The sequence below is a fragment of the Quercus lobata genome, chromosome 8 (genome assembly GCF_001633185.2).
Source record: "Quercus lobata isolate SW786 chromosome 8, ValleyOak3.0 Primary Assembly, whole genome shotgun sequence".
Classification (NCBI taxonomy): Eukaryota; Viridiplantae; Streptophyta; class Magnoliopsida; order Fagales; family Fagaceae; genus Quercus; species Quercus lobata.
Window position 1 is genome coordinate 4,825,074 of NC_044911.1, and position 14,337 is coordinate 4,839,410.

At 36.1% G+C, this 14,337-nt stretch overlaps 1 protein-coding gene across 1 annotated transcript; it reads right to left on the bottom strand.

Moving 5' to 3' along the window:
• Positions 1–21: 21 nt before the first annotated feature.
• LOC115955349 (pectinesterase QRT1) lies at positions 22–2,622 on the bottom strand. The gene is made up of 5 exons (XM_031073456.1): positions 1,966–2,622; positions 1,225–1,420; positions 901–1,104; positions 512–747; positions 22–427 (listed from the first exon to the last, which is right to left on the bottom strand). The coding sequence occupies exons 1-5, from the start codon at positions 2,259–2,261 to the stop codon at positions 280–282; spliced, it is 1,080 nt and encodes a 359-aa protein (XP_030929316.1). The 5' UTR covers positions 2,262–2,622; the 3' UTR covers positions 22–279.
• Between the last annotated feature and the right edge of the window lie 11,715 nt (positions 2,623–14,337).

Below are 14,337 nucleotides of genomic sequence, written 5' to 3' on the forward strand. Positions count from 1 at the left end.
AATAACACCACACAACTAAATGACTCAAGTAAAGAATATATATCATGTCTTATTACAATGTGAATAATTAGGCGACAGTTTTTGCATACACCATCTGGACTATCCTTATTGTTTGCATTACAAGATATAGAGCAAAAAAAGAAGAAGAAAAAGGATCAAAATTTGTGCCTTAAAAATAGTGTTTTAGCCTTATAGGACATGGAGAGTCCTTGGTATATGAGAATGAATAGATAATGATGGGGAAGTGATTAAAGTCAATCAAACTAGGTGGGAGAAGCACTACAGTCTAAGCCACTGGTCTCCATCTATGAATTTTCTGTCCAGAAAAGGCCTAACTTCATCATAACTGAAAGATTTGGACCATGGCACCCGACCTCTTGTATTTGCTCCTCCGCCCCTGCATTGGTATTCCCCAAACACCACTGTCCTGTATGTGCAAAATGTGCAATTCTCAGATCATTATACTATCTATGAGGAAAATCTTAGTTATATATTTCTAGTTAAGTTATACCTCTGCCTAGATGGGTGCCTCCAGTCACTCCATCCTGAGGAAGATATGATATTATCCATATCACAGTATGAGTAAATTGCTCTTGAATAGTCACCCCAAGCTCTTCCCAATAAGATTTCACCAGTTCCTCTGATTGTGCAGTTTACAAAAGAGAACCCTGTATTTTCATATGGTGAATTTCTGTGATGAGCTGCAATAGCTCCCCAATTCTTGGCTGTTGATTGAATGACACAATCCTGTTTCCAAACACCCACTTCAACTATTAGAATCACAAAAAGAAATACCCAAGATTTCGAACGAAAAAAATGATCTTTTATGTATACTAGTTTAGCTTTTACAACTTGAATTTGGGGTTCTCTTCACACACAAAAATAATAATGGCATTTCACCTGATAAAGTGATCTTGCAGTTCCAAATATGAAGTCTACACTTCCTTGAATATGACACTGGTAGAAGTAGTGTGATCCAGTGTCATCTAAGAGAGTGTCTTGTGTCCCCAAAATCCTGACTCTATAGAACATGGCTTTATCCCCAGCAATTCTAAGTGCCACTGCTTGCATTCCAAATCCTCCAGGCACTGCAACTACTGTGTTCTGCAGTTATTTATGAGCTTACAAAATGAGTTAGTTAATGCTGCAAAGAAAAATTTAATCATGCATGCTTTGGTTCATATTCCATTTTATTAATTTGTATGGAAGAGAATTTGTTGTTACCTCAACAGTGATATTAGTTGCACAAAAGTAATCGGATTCTATGGTCACAGAAGCTGATCTGTAGGTTCCAAGTGGAAGTCCAATTCGGTCTCTATCTGATGCTTTATTGTTCCAAGTAATTTTTGTAACTGCAGTTTGATCCTGGCTCCCAATTAAAGAAATATATGGCTTGGTAATTGGCACAAGTACCTTTTCTCTGTAGAAAAGTACGCAACAATATGAGCATGTTTCAATTCTCATTATATGAAAAAACTAGCATTAAAAAATGAAATGAAAGAATATATATTAAGTTAATTATGCATCGCACTTTTTCAATAGAATAGAACTCAAAATCAAGAAGATTTGCACATTTTGGTTATAATGTGCCAGCAATGTGGTCATGTAGATCAAAGGCCAAAATGAAAAGATTGATCTTATGAGAGGGAGAGAGAGCATTTAAAATCATGTAACTACTTTTTAATACCCACGTAGCCACTATTTGTTCCTACTCAACCCCCATAAACAATACAACTATTTTTTTTGATACCAACAACACAACTGTTAAGATTAAAAAGTGTACAAAACTCAAAAAAACTAATTTTGGAGGTTCTCTAAAAGTATATCACAACAAACAAAGCAATGCCTTAAGATTGGACAGAAAATTGAGATCACAAAACTTCTATATGATTCTAATAAATTTCAAACAAGACAGATCAATTTATGGTCCCAAAAGAAGTTTCACACACACTTCCCTCACATTACCTGTATATTCCTGGATGAATATAAATTTTTACTCTTTCTGTATTATGCTCTGGAACCATATCAACTGCTCCTTGAACTGTATGAGAATCTCCCCAACCATTCTTGTCAACCACAATAATCCGTCTTCCTTTATATTCATATCTAGTGTTCAATCCAGCCTCATGCTCATCAACCTTCATATCATCCCAACTAATATAATTCTCAGCAAAGCTTTCACCTTTCACAAATCCCACTTGAACACCATCCAAAACCACCAAGACAACCATAACAAAAGCACTAAAACCAGATAAACCCATGAGCTTTCCAGTACATATAGTACTTTCATATATCTCTGATTTTAGTGTTAAAAAGTGCTCCAACACAAGCAAATACAACAAACAGAAAAATTCCTTGACCTTTCTCTATCTAAGTTCTGTTATTTTTCCTAGTGGGGTGGCTTTGATTTTGATTTTTGATAGTTACACAAAGTATTGGAGTTGGAGGGGTGTGAAAGAAGTGAGAGTAATAAATATAGGAGCGTAGTGTAGCAGTGTCTCTTGCAAGTCCTTACTAGATTCCAACCATGAGAACAGAAAGAATAAACCATGCTAGTTATATATATGGAAAAAAAACTATTAAGTGGTGCAGTTATTGCAAAGAAGAAGAGGATAAGTACAAAGATGGTGCTACTGAAATAAGAGTTTAAACTTGAAAGAATTCAAAGAGTTTCTTTGGCTTTTTGATCATGCAGAAGGTGGTTTTTTTAGTCACTTTATTAGTGAGTGAGTAATTAAAAGTTAAACTCAGTAGTGAACACGAGCGGTTACAGCCTTACAGGTTCTTTAGCTGAAGAAATTAAACTGAACAATGACAAAGAAACCTTTGCATTTTCAAAAGTTTTTTGTTTATAATAGGAGCAGTGTCTTTCCATGAACGTTGAGAGTTGGTTTATTTTTTGTGCTTTGCTGTTCATTTTGACTTAAAAGGGAGTGCATGTTTCTCGGACATTACACGCGCACCAAGTTAGGAGGTGTTGCCCATTTTCCTACTAAAATGGGTTTATGCAATTACCACGATCCCTATTAATCTGATTTTTATCACATGTTGGAAACAAAAATTGCCCATTTGGCTCAAGATTAGGATGACTAATCTTGAGGAAATTTCTTTCCAAAAAAAAAAAAAATTGTTGAGGAAATTGAACAAAGCATTGTAAATAAGATTAGAAAATTTGGAGACACTCCAAATGAGTCACAAATTGAGGTGGCAATTGAGTTGTCAAATTATATTTATCATAAAAAGTAATCAGAGATATCAGTACCATAAACAGCGTCATTAACCTTGTGGCGATTGTTCTTTACCATTAAGTTATTTTTGATACTAAAGGAACTTTTTTTTTTTTTTTTTTTTGGGTTGAGAAACCACATTTTTGATACTGGAGGAACTTGATCACACTTTTTTTATTTTTATTTTTATACTTTTCTGTTGAATGAGGGACTTGATCACATGTTCCAATGACAAGAAACCTTATGAATTAAGCTTTACTGCAAGCCTAGATTTAAACCATATATTGACAAGTATGTGTCTTACTAATTGTTTCATACATCACAATAATTGTTTAAATTTAAAAGGATGAAAATGATTGTGACATTGCATAACTTTAGCAACTGAGGTATCCTTTTGAGCAAGCCTTTCAAATATATGTTCTAGACTTCTAGGGGAGTTCTTCTAATTAAAAGTTTAGAGTGATGTGCTTATCAAAAAAAATAAAAATAAAAAGTTTTGAGTGATGTGAGTTTCGATTAACTTTGTTTTCTTTTTTAAAACTTAACTTTTAAAAACTTTTTATTTTTCCATTTTAGTGTAATTGTACTTTAACAATTTTAGCATGTAAACAAATAACCTTTCACATTCAATATGCGTATTTCCCTGGCAATTACAGCAGTAATGCCGTATGCCTTGAAGAGAAATGAGAATAGATAGACGGTACTTCTTCTGCGAAGTTCAAGGTGTCCCATACCAAAATGATTTCTTCGTGTCCTTCATTGTAATGATTACTGAGTGGCCCTTTTGGAAATCCAAATATGGTACATGTGCATGCAGTTATTAATGGCATCCAAAAGTCTTCATAGTAGAATAAGTAGCTTTTATCAAAAAAAAAAAAAAAAGTATAATAAGCAGCTTGCCGTCTATGCCTCTCTATGTTTCTCTCTTCAAAATTTATTGTTTATTTGATAAAGATGTCATTTGGAGTGAGTGTTTGCGTTTTCAGATTCTGCATTTTCAATTTTTTTTTTTCTTCCTGTGCGTGAATGGTAAAATCACATGGGTTCACTGTGTAGGTGACAAAAATTACTGTTCACTTACTAAAAAATATTAAAAATGAGTCATACGGTATTATTCACACATTTAAAAATTATTTTGCTACAGTATTTTTAGTTTTTAGTTTCAACAACAATAAGTTCTCTCTTCAACAATAAGCTGAAAGTTGAATTAGGTGAGTTTGGTTCAGCTTTTTAAAACTAGGCTTTTTGAAAAAGTGGAGTTTTCAAAAAGTGCAGTATGAAAAAGTACTTTTTAAAAAAACTGAGTTTTTGGTAAAAATTGTTAAAAAGTGTTTTTTGAAAAAACTGAGTGTTTGGTTAGTATTTATAAAAGTGGCGGTTTGAGTGATAAATTACTAAAAAGGACAATGTATATATAAAGTATTGTGAAAAATTATTCTAAAAAGAACTTTTAAAGTTTCTAAAAAAATTATTATTTTTTTCACCAATATTAACTAATAATAACCTATCACTTAAAATTTATTGTGAAAATATTGTGGTAGCATTTTTCAATTTTAAATTCTCATTCTTTATTTTATTTTTCCCTTATTTCTTTACTTTTATTTTTCATCTGTATTTCCTTCTTTTCCCCCCCTCTTTTTCTCTCCTCCACACACGTACCTTTCTCTCTCTCTCTCTTACCACTTCGTCTGCAAGTTTCTTTCCCTCTATCCCATCAAAACACACAAACTTAGAGGTCACACACGCCACACCATTTGATTCTCATCAAACAAAGATAAAGGGGGAAATCCAAAAGGGAGGAATAGGTCAGATCGGTGCTTGATCTTTGCCTTCACCGTCGCCTGTCTTCCTCCCCACTGTTGCTTGATCTCTTCCCCACTGTCAACGACATGCAGTAGAAATGGGTTAGATCGATTTTTTTTTTTTTTTTTTTTTTTTGGTTCTGATTTCATTATTGGGTTCTTTTGTAAAATTGTGTTATAAACAAAGGGATAAGAGGAATGAGGAATCTGGCGTGAGTGAGCTTCAGAGAGGGCAGAGGACATAGCAAAGAGATGAGAGGAATGAGGAATCTAGCGTGGGAACATCTTCTGATGCATCAAAGGGTAAAGTTAGATTTTCAGTAAAATGTGAAGGGTAATTTGGTAATTGCCCATGCGTGTCCAACGGATACAAATCAACACGCATGGGCTTTTTCCAAAATGCAACTTTGAGCTCCTTTATGGCATTAAGAGTTCTCTTCACAAACCCAAAATGCAACTTTTTCCAAAAAGTTGCGTTTTATACCTATAGGGGCCTTTTTTGTATATGGTGTATTGGGCTGCCTCCTGCGGTGATGGGCCCTAGTGTTTCTGAGTAAGGGAGTTGGGGCCGATCCAATTGTAACTCAACTTGGGTCGATTTGTGCACAAACTTATGCCTTGTCTGCCAGGAGCAAACTTACGGTAAGTAGAACTGTTGCAGACGAGTTACGGCAAGCAGATATAATAATAACTAAAACAGAGTATTCTGACTATTTAAATAAATGGCTATGTACTCCTTACTAATAAAGCATGATTACAATCATATTGATGTCAATCACAGAGAAAATGAAGAAAATAATACTAGCTAATCAAATGGGCATAAATCAAGTTTAAAGCTTAGTCTGCCGCAGTAAAGCCAAAGAGGAGAGAATGCCTCTTCTCAATGCAAATAATCTCCCAGGAAAAAGATCTTGCCGTGGGTATTAATGGTTTTGAGGGAGTCGGACCTGAATGGTTATTGCCTAAAAAGAAAGAGTCCTTATTTACGTTTTGGAAGAAAGTAAGATTTGAAGGGGGAGAGAGGGAAACCGATCTATTGGTGCATGCCTATTGAACTAACTCTTCTTTTTCCTTAGTTTCATTTCTTTTCTTCTCTGTTTTCTTTCTTATCTTTTTTCTTTTCTTCTTGCTCTGTTTTTTCTTTTTACTCCGTAAAAATGTTATGTTTCTCTCTCTCCATTTCAGGGCACGGCAAGGGCCCTTTTATAGCGCCTGCTGTGGCTAGTGTTTTACCGTTTTGCCCCTTAATCGCCTTTGTTTGGTCTGGGAGTACTTGCCGACCACCAGGTCTGTGCGACGTCCACCCTTGCCAGACAGAGGTAGGTTTGTTTTGTTCCTCTGTATACCGTAACATTTCTTCCTGCCACGGTATAAATGCTTTCTCTCTTTACTCTCAAGGCATGCACCCAACGGTTCCCCCTCAAACTTGCCTCTTTTGGGTGGTCTATCATCCTAGCAGGACATACCTCCCAAAAGGGTTTGGGCAGGAACCGCAAAATAGACATTTTCCCCTTTCCCCACCACTAAACCATACCCCCTTTACCTCTTACCTCTGGCCCATGGCCCCACCATGTCCTATATTGGCTGGGTATAGGCTGGTGGTGCCTGTGCCTTGCGCGTGCTTCCCTTTCAGATATGTCCAAGAGTCTGCCTGCTGCTCATGCGTCTGCCGTGAACTGGGGACTCTCCATCTGCGTTTCTTGACCCTTCATGTGGGCTTTCCTTTGGTTTCTCTCTCCATTCAGGAGCTGGGCTTCGTATGATGATGGGCCTTACATTTCTTTGGCCCACTTTTGATTTTCTTTATTGCCTGCTACGTTGAACTGTTATTCCTGCCGTAATAACTTAATCCTGCTGGACCTCTTTTTGGGCCATCCGTTTATCCATTTTTCTCAGTGGCCTGTCATGGGCACTGTTTTGCTTTTACTCATGGGCTCCTATGTCCCTTTGGGCTTTCCTTTGGGCATCCATGGCCCGATTACTTTCTTTGGGCTTCCTCAGCCTGTTTGCTAATTCCACACTCTCATGGGTTTTTTACTAACTTCATTGGGCTTCCCCGGCCCAATAACCTTATCCTTATCTTTGAGGCTCATGGGCCTGCCATAAACCCCTTACTCTCTTAATTTGCATTGCCTTGGGCCTGCGGTGGCCCTTTCTCACTTTTCTACCTCATACACTGCCTATGGGATGCTTTTTCTTTCTTTCCTGGCTTCTTTGAGCCCGCTTGTTTCTTCAAGACCCATTTATTTATTTGTTGGGCCTGTGATCCATTATTCCTGCCGCTTGGGCCTAATGGGTTTCTTGCTATCCATTTTGTCAATTCTTTGTAGCCCTCATTATTGGGCTTTTTTGTCTGCCTGGCCTTCCACAAATGGCCTTCAACAATATCTAACCAAATGGGTTTTGTGGTTCAGCTTTCTTCAAAACGGGCTTTTTGGGTTGGGAAAGTTGAAACAAACAGGCAGTTAGACCAATGGGCATCCATAAGGGTTGGCCTACGGTCTTAACCTAAGCGTTTTGCTCGGAGGCTAGCGTAGATTAGCTAACTCCTATTTTTTGTTTTTTGTTTTTTGTTTTAAATGATATGACCAAGCTTGAATAAAGCTACATGAAATTCTCCAAAATTCTAATCTCATTGGCTCAATTAATATATATAATTTTGGTTGGAAATGACATGTATTTTTAAATCTAAAATTTTTCCCAATAATTTTTCTTCTAAATTATTTTAGAAGTCAATCCCTTGCAAGAATTTAACAGGAAACTTGGATTTCCAACCCTATTTTACCCTCACATATTGTAATAACTAATAAGCAAAATTGCCTTTTGATCCATAAGGGTGGCAATTCGCATTCACGTGTCGGATTCGTGTCTTGTCAACTCATGAGTATTTGACAATATAGGTCAACACTAACTCGACATGTTTATTAAACAAGTCAAGATTTCTCAACCTTAACAAGGCTCATTTATAAAATGGGTTAGTCGTGTCGACCTGTTTATCAGATTTTATCAAAATGAAAAGAAAAAAAAATTATGAAAATACAAATGTAGGGTCTGATTTTTTTGGTTTAGCCCAGGATGCATGGGACTTTAGACCTATGAGCTCAGTACAATGAATTTGTAGAGAGTGGGCCAAAGAGCTAGGTTTTGGTGTATGGACAACAGTTATCATGGTGTTTTACTCGATAGGATGAGATGGACTGAATTCATTTGGGAGAATTGGTTCTCGATACAGCTCCGGGAGCCCTCTCTGGTCCCTCTTGTGTGTTAGGGGGTCTTCGCCCCGCCCTCCTCCTTTCTCTTTATCCCCTTTTATAGCAGTTTTCTTCCTTCTGAATGGGGTCCCTAGGGTAGGTACTTGTCCCATCAGCCCTTCCCACCAGTTGTTGGGAGTGGTTGTAAGGACAGATAAGTATGACCGTGTCAGGCACAAGATACTGAATGCAATAATGACAGCCTTTTCTTTAAACACTTTCGTTGTCCTTTTCTGCTTTAGTACTTTTCCCGCTCCGTGGGATGATAGGGAGTGTCACTACCGGTGGCAGGTTACCTCCTCCATCCTTGGCTACACTGTGCCAAGGAGGGCTCTCCCTGTGGCCGAGGAAGGGCTTTTCCTCCCTGCGACCGAGGAGAGATTTTTCCCTTAGGTTGGGCCTTTGGCCCAATATAGACATCGACGAGGGCCTATTGGTCTTTTACCCCCCACAACAAACAAACAAATTTTTTTAATATAAATTTCAGAATTAACGAGTATTTGCATCACAAATAATCATTTAAAACTAAAGCATATCACAATATCATAAATAATTTATCACAATATGTCAAAAGAAAATAAATCACAACAACTAATAAGTTTATATACCTAGAATTTGAAGGGTATATTGGTAAAATGTCATTTAATTAAATAGGTCAAATGGATCAAACGGGTTCATATTTTCAACACTAACCAGTCTAACCTAACCCGTTTATTAAACGGGTCAGCCGTGTCAACCCGAATATGACACAAACTTGTTAAGTCTCAACCCATAACCTGCTAATTTCATGTCGTATCATGTCGGGTTTGCTAGTCATGTCTAATTTTGCCATCCCTATTTATCCATCTCTTGGACTCTAATATGCAATCAATACCGGTTAAGATTTATAGAATTCTACACCTACCATCACCATCACTGTAAAAACATAGTACTAATATGTATGCAGATTCAATATTTTATGCCTTTCCAATTTCCATCCCAATGTAAATGGGTTCACTCTTGTATTTATGATGACAATAGTAGTTTACATATATTCACTGCTACTTGCAATTAGTAGTGATTCAAATCAAACTTTGTGTATTAGAGCGATTCTTTTGTCTTTTGTCTAATATAAATATATAGCTTTTTTATTTTTTTAAAGATTCCTTAGGGTTTGAAATTATTACTTCTTCCGTTACCATAGTTTTTTTTTTTTTTTTTTTTTTTTTTTTTTTTGGTTTCCCACAGTGTTTCCTCAAGGCTTTCAACCAGAGACTAATCACTGTTCGTGCCGGGTGAGCCCACGAAGGGGTAAAGCACTGGCCAAGGAAATTATTTTCCGTTACCATAGTTGATGATATCAAAATATCAATTTGTCCCTTCGGGGACATCCGATAAAAAAAAAAATCAATTTAGTATTGGGTGTAAAAATTCTTTGAAGTCCAATTCTCTTATTTAATAACAAAGTATACTTTTCAAGTTATCTAAAACTAGTCGTGACAAAATTGGATCCGGTTCAAGTTGTAGGAATTATACTTAAAAAGTAATAATTCAAGAGAAACAAATATAATACATCTATCAAATAACAATTATATCATGTGCATATGTAATAAAAATCAACAATAAGATGTGGGAAATTTACGTACTAAATTATATTATTCAAGGACCTCATAAGCAATTAGGATGCTCTCCCCAGCTGGTCAGAATTAATAAGAGCTTTCTTTCCTCTTCTCACACCCCTTGCAAGTGTGGCCTTGACAATATATATAATATTTAGAAAGAACATGACCAGTGATAAAATCCTTTCTATTGTAATAACAATTCATGTAACATATATATTACATTCATTAATAAACAACTTCATTAATTAGATTCATTAATGAATAAGTTCATTAACATGTCACTACTTTTGTAACTCCATACTAACACATGGATTCATCTATTGTTCATATCCAAAATCACTATAATGACAGCACCTCTTATAGGAGGCCAAGTTACTGGCAATGACACGATAGATTTATTAAGGCCAACACTCAACTTGCATGAATCTCATTGTGGAAGGACTTCCGAGATTATTATGCATTAACCATCGAAAGACTAGCCCTTATTGTCTTCCATAGTCTAAGCAATTTTAACTTGCACCTCCTTTTCACCATGGTCCAATAATGTACCTATCAGAATAGGCTACATCATGATGAATATGGTCAAGTCAAAGACTATAATGAAATGATTCATAATCTTAGTCTACAATATCAAGTAGACATATTTCAATATTTCAATATTTTACATGATAAAAATATTGCAAAATTTCACAAGAAATTTTGAATAATTAATTATTGATAATAAAATATCATGTTGGGCCACATTATTCTAATACTAGTAACCTTAAATTTTTGACTCAAAGTGAAAATGGATTGACTTGTGACCCGATCCATTTTGAAACAAATTTTTTTTTTGAATGATGGCCTAGTGTAAAGTGCTAAGCTCATAATAATTCAAAATGTTGAGAGAAAATGAATTTGGTTGGAACCCTGGCTAAATGCAATTATTGATTCATCGATCATGGACAGAGCTACAGTTTGGCATTGGGGGGCCATTGCCCCTCCTGAGATTTTGAAAAACCAACAACTATGGACCGGTTTGGTAACGGTGTTTAAACAATGAAAACTGTTATTTAAACACCACAACACGTATTTTCATACATTTTTTCACCCACACGTATTTTCACAAAAAAAAAAAAAAAATTTAAACCAGCCCCCCAAGTCTCCAAACTCTTGGCCCCTTTAATAAAAAAATATGCCTAAATAAAAAGACAGATCAACCCAAACAATTTAGTATTCGTGAATAGCAGGCATTTCTTCTCTCTTCCTCCATACCCATTTATGTATTTTGTTTATCTCTTGGAATCTCCCTCCATACCTATTTATATAATTTGTGTCTCTGTGTGTGACTGTATTTTTTTTTTTTTTTATTAATTTTTTCTTTCTAAATTATGTTGCAAAATTGTGAAGTGTCAAGTGTGTGTGAGCATGACTTATTATAACTTATAAAGAGAAGAGATAGAGTGAGTAATTACTAAAAAGTTACTTAATAAAGTTAAAGAAACTTATCCAAAAAAAAAAGTACAGTTAAAGTAAAAAAAATTATTGTACAGTTAGTAAAAATATTTGGTTGGCTAAATGGGTTGTTGAGGGAAATACATTAGCAATAACTAGTTATAAATTTATAATAAATATATTTATAAATTGAAAACTTATAAATTATGAATTGATAAGTAATAAATTTATAATTAATTTCTTATGCATATTTTCCACATTCTTATATTTGTCTTTATTTAGTAGTAATAATAATTAGTCATTTTTTTCTTATAAAAAAACAAAAAATAATCCTTTTGTGAGATTCAATCTTAGAAGAATTTTGCCCCCCTAACTCAAAGTTCTAGCTCTGTCCCTTGTAGGTAATTGCTGGTTTTATAAATTGTTGTACTACCCCCATTCTTTATTTTTTATATTTATTTTTGGTGAATACCCCGTTATTGATTTGATGATAGAGATCAGCCAAAATGATATTACATCAATTGAACTGTTAATGCTTTTCCTGGAGTCCCTATGTATATGATATTAATAGAAAAGTATAACATACATTTTTATATTGAGTAATGCTGGTGTCATGTAAATTGACACAACTTATGCTACAACACATTCATATGACGAGTTGTAAGCAATAGAGGTGTGATGGTGGGTTTATGTGGGGACATATCTTTACTACTTACAACTCACCACGTGGGCGAGTTGTAACACAAGTTATGTCATTTTATGTGGCATCAACGTCACTATTTTATATTAAAACTAAAACCATAACATATACGTGACATAGACACAATATTATTATTATTATTATTATTATTTTCATACCTTACCTTGCCCAAACACAATCGGATCCACATTTAATTTTATGCACAAAGTTCATGCAATCACTTTACAACAGATCACTCAATGCAGGGCAAAGTGTAAATGGTGTGAAAAAAATTTATATGACAGATAATAATTTTAAAGTACGAAGATTTCTACGGTTGGATTTACTACGAACGTTGATTAAATTGAGACATAATTCATATTAATATTTACTTACTTTTCTTTACGTACCTAATATGTAATGTTTTATTTTTAAAGTTTATTAGTTATCTTCCTAGGTAATATAAAATTATTATTAATTTACATGTAACAGGAATAAATGCACTTGAGAAGATTCATAACTTGGCATGGTTGACGATATAAGAGCATTAGTATTGGGGCTTGTAAAAGCCCTCAAAATGGTATTTTACCATACACACACTAAAATGATGCTTTATTCAGATTTCTATATCCCAAAAAATTTACAATACTGTTATAGTAGGCTCTTATATATGTAACTTACTATGGCAGTGTAGGGGCCTTTTTTGTATGATATGGTATATTGGGCTGCCTCCTGCGGTAATGGGCTGGGCTGCCTCCTGCGATGATGGACCCTAGTGTTTCTGAGTAAGGGAGTTGGGGCCGGTCCAATTGTAACTCAACTTGGGCCGGTTTGTGCACAAACTTATGCCTTGTCTACCAGGAGCAAATTTACTGCAAGCAGAACTGTTGCAGACGAGTTACGGTAGGCAGATATAATAATAACTAAAACAGAGTACTTTGACTTATTTAAATAAATGGCTATGTATTCCCTGCTAATAAAGCATGATTACAGTCATAATGATATTAATCACAGAGAAAAATGAAGAAAATAATACTGGCTAATTTAAATGGGCATAAATTAAGTTTTAAGCTTAGTCTGTCACAGCAAAGCCAAAGAGGAGAGAATACCTCTTCTCAATGCAAATAATCCCCCAGGAAAAGGATCCTGCCGTGGGGATTAATGGGTTTGAGGGAGTCGGACCTGAATGGTTGTTGCCCAAAAAGAAAGGGTCCTTATTTGCGTTTTGGAAAAATGTAAGATTTGAAGGGGGAGAGAGAGAAACCGATCTATGGGTGCATGTCCTATTGAACTAACTCTCATTTTTCTTAGTTTTCCTTTCTTTTCTTTTCTGTTTTCTTTCTTATCTTTTTTCTTTTCTTCTTGCTCTATTTTTTCCTTTCACTCCCGAAAATATACTCTGTTTTTCGATCCCCTCTACAGGGCACGGCAAGAGCCTTTTTATAGCGTCTGCCGTGGCTAGTGTTTTACCATTTTGCCTCTCAACCACCTTTGTCTGGTTTGGATGTACTTGCCAACCACCAGGACTATGCGACATCCACCCTCGCCAGACAGAAGCGGGTTTGTTTTGTTCCTCTGTATACCGTAACATTTCTCCTGCCACGGTATTAATGCTTTCTCTCTCTACTCTCAGAGCATGCACCCAACGGTTCCCCTTCAAACTTGCCTCTTTTGGGTGGTCTATCATCCCAGCAGGACGTACCTCCCAAAAGAGACTTGGGCAAGAGCCGCAAATAGATCTTTTTCCCTCTCCCCACCACCAAACCATACCCCCTTTATCTCTTACCTCTGGCCCATGGCCCCACCATGTCCTATATTGGTTGGGTACAGGCTGGTGGTGCCTGGGCTTTGCGCGTGCTTCCTTTTCAAATTTGTCCAAGAGTTTGCTTGCTGCTCATGCGTCTGCCGCGACCTGGAGACTCTCCGTCTGCGTTTCCTGGCCTTTCATGTGGGCTTTCCTTTGGTTTTTCGCTCCATTCAGGAGCTGGGCTTCGTATGATGATGGGCTTTACACTTCTTTGGCCCACTTTTGATTTTCTTTACTGCCTGTCACGTTGAATTGTTATTCCTGCCGTAATAACTTAATCCTGCTGGACCTCCTTTTGGGCCAGCCGTTTATCCCTTTTCTCAGTGGCCTGTTATGGGTACTGTTTTGCTTTTACTCATGAGCTCCTATGTCCCTTTGGGCTTTTCCTTTGGACATCCATGGCTCGATTGCTTTCTTTGGGTTTCCTCGGCCCGTTTGCTAATTCCACACTTCCATGGGCTTTTTACTAACTTCATTGGGCTTCCTCGGCCCAGTAACATTATCCTTATCTTTGGAGTTCATGGGCCTGCCATAAA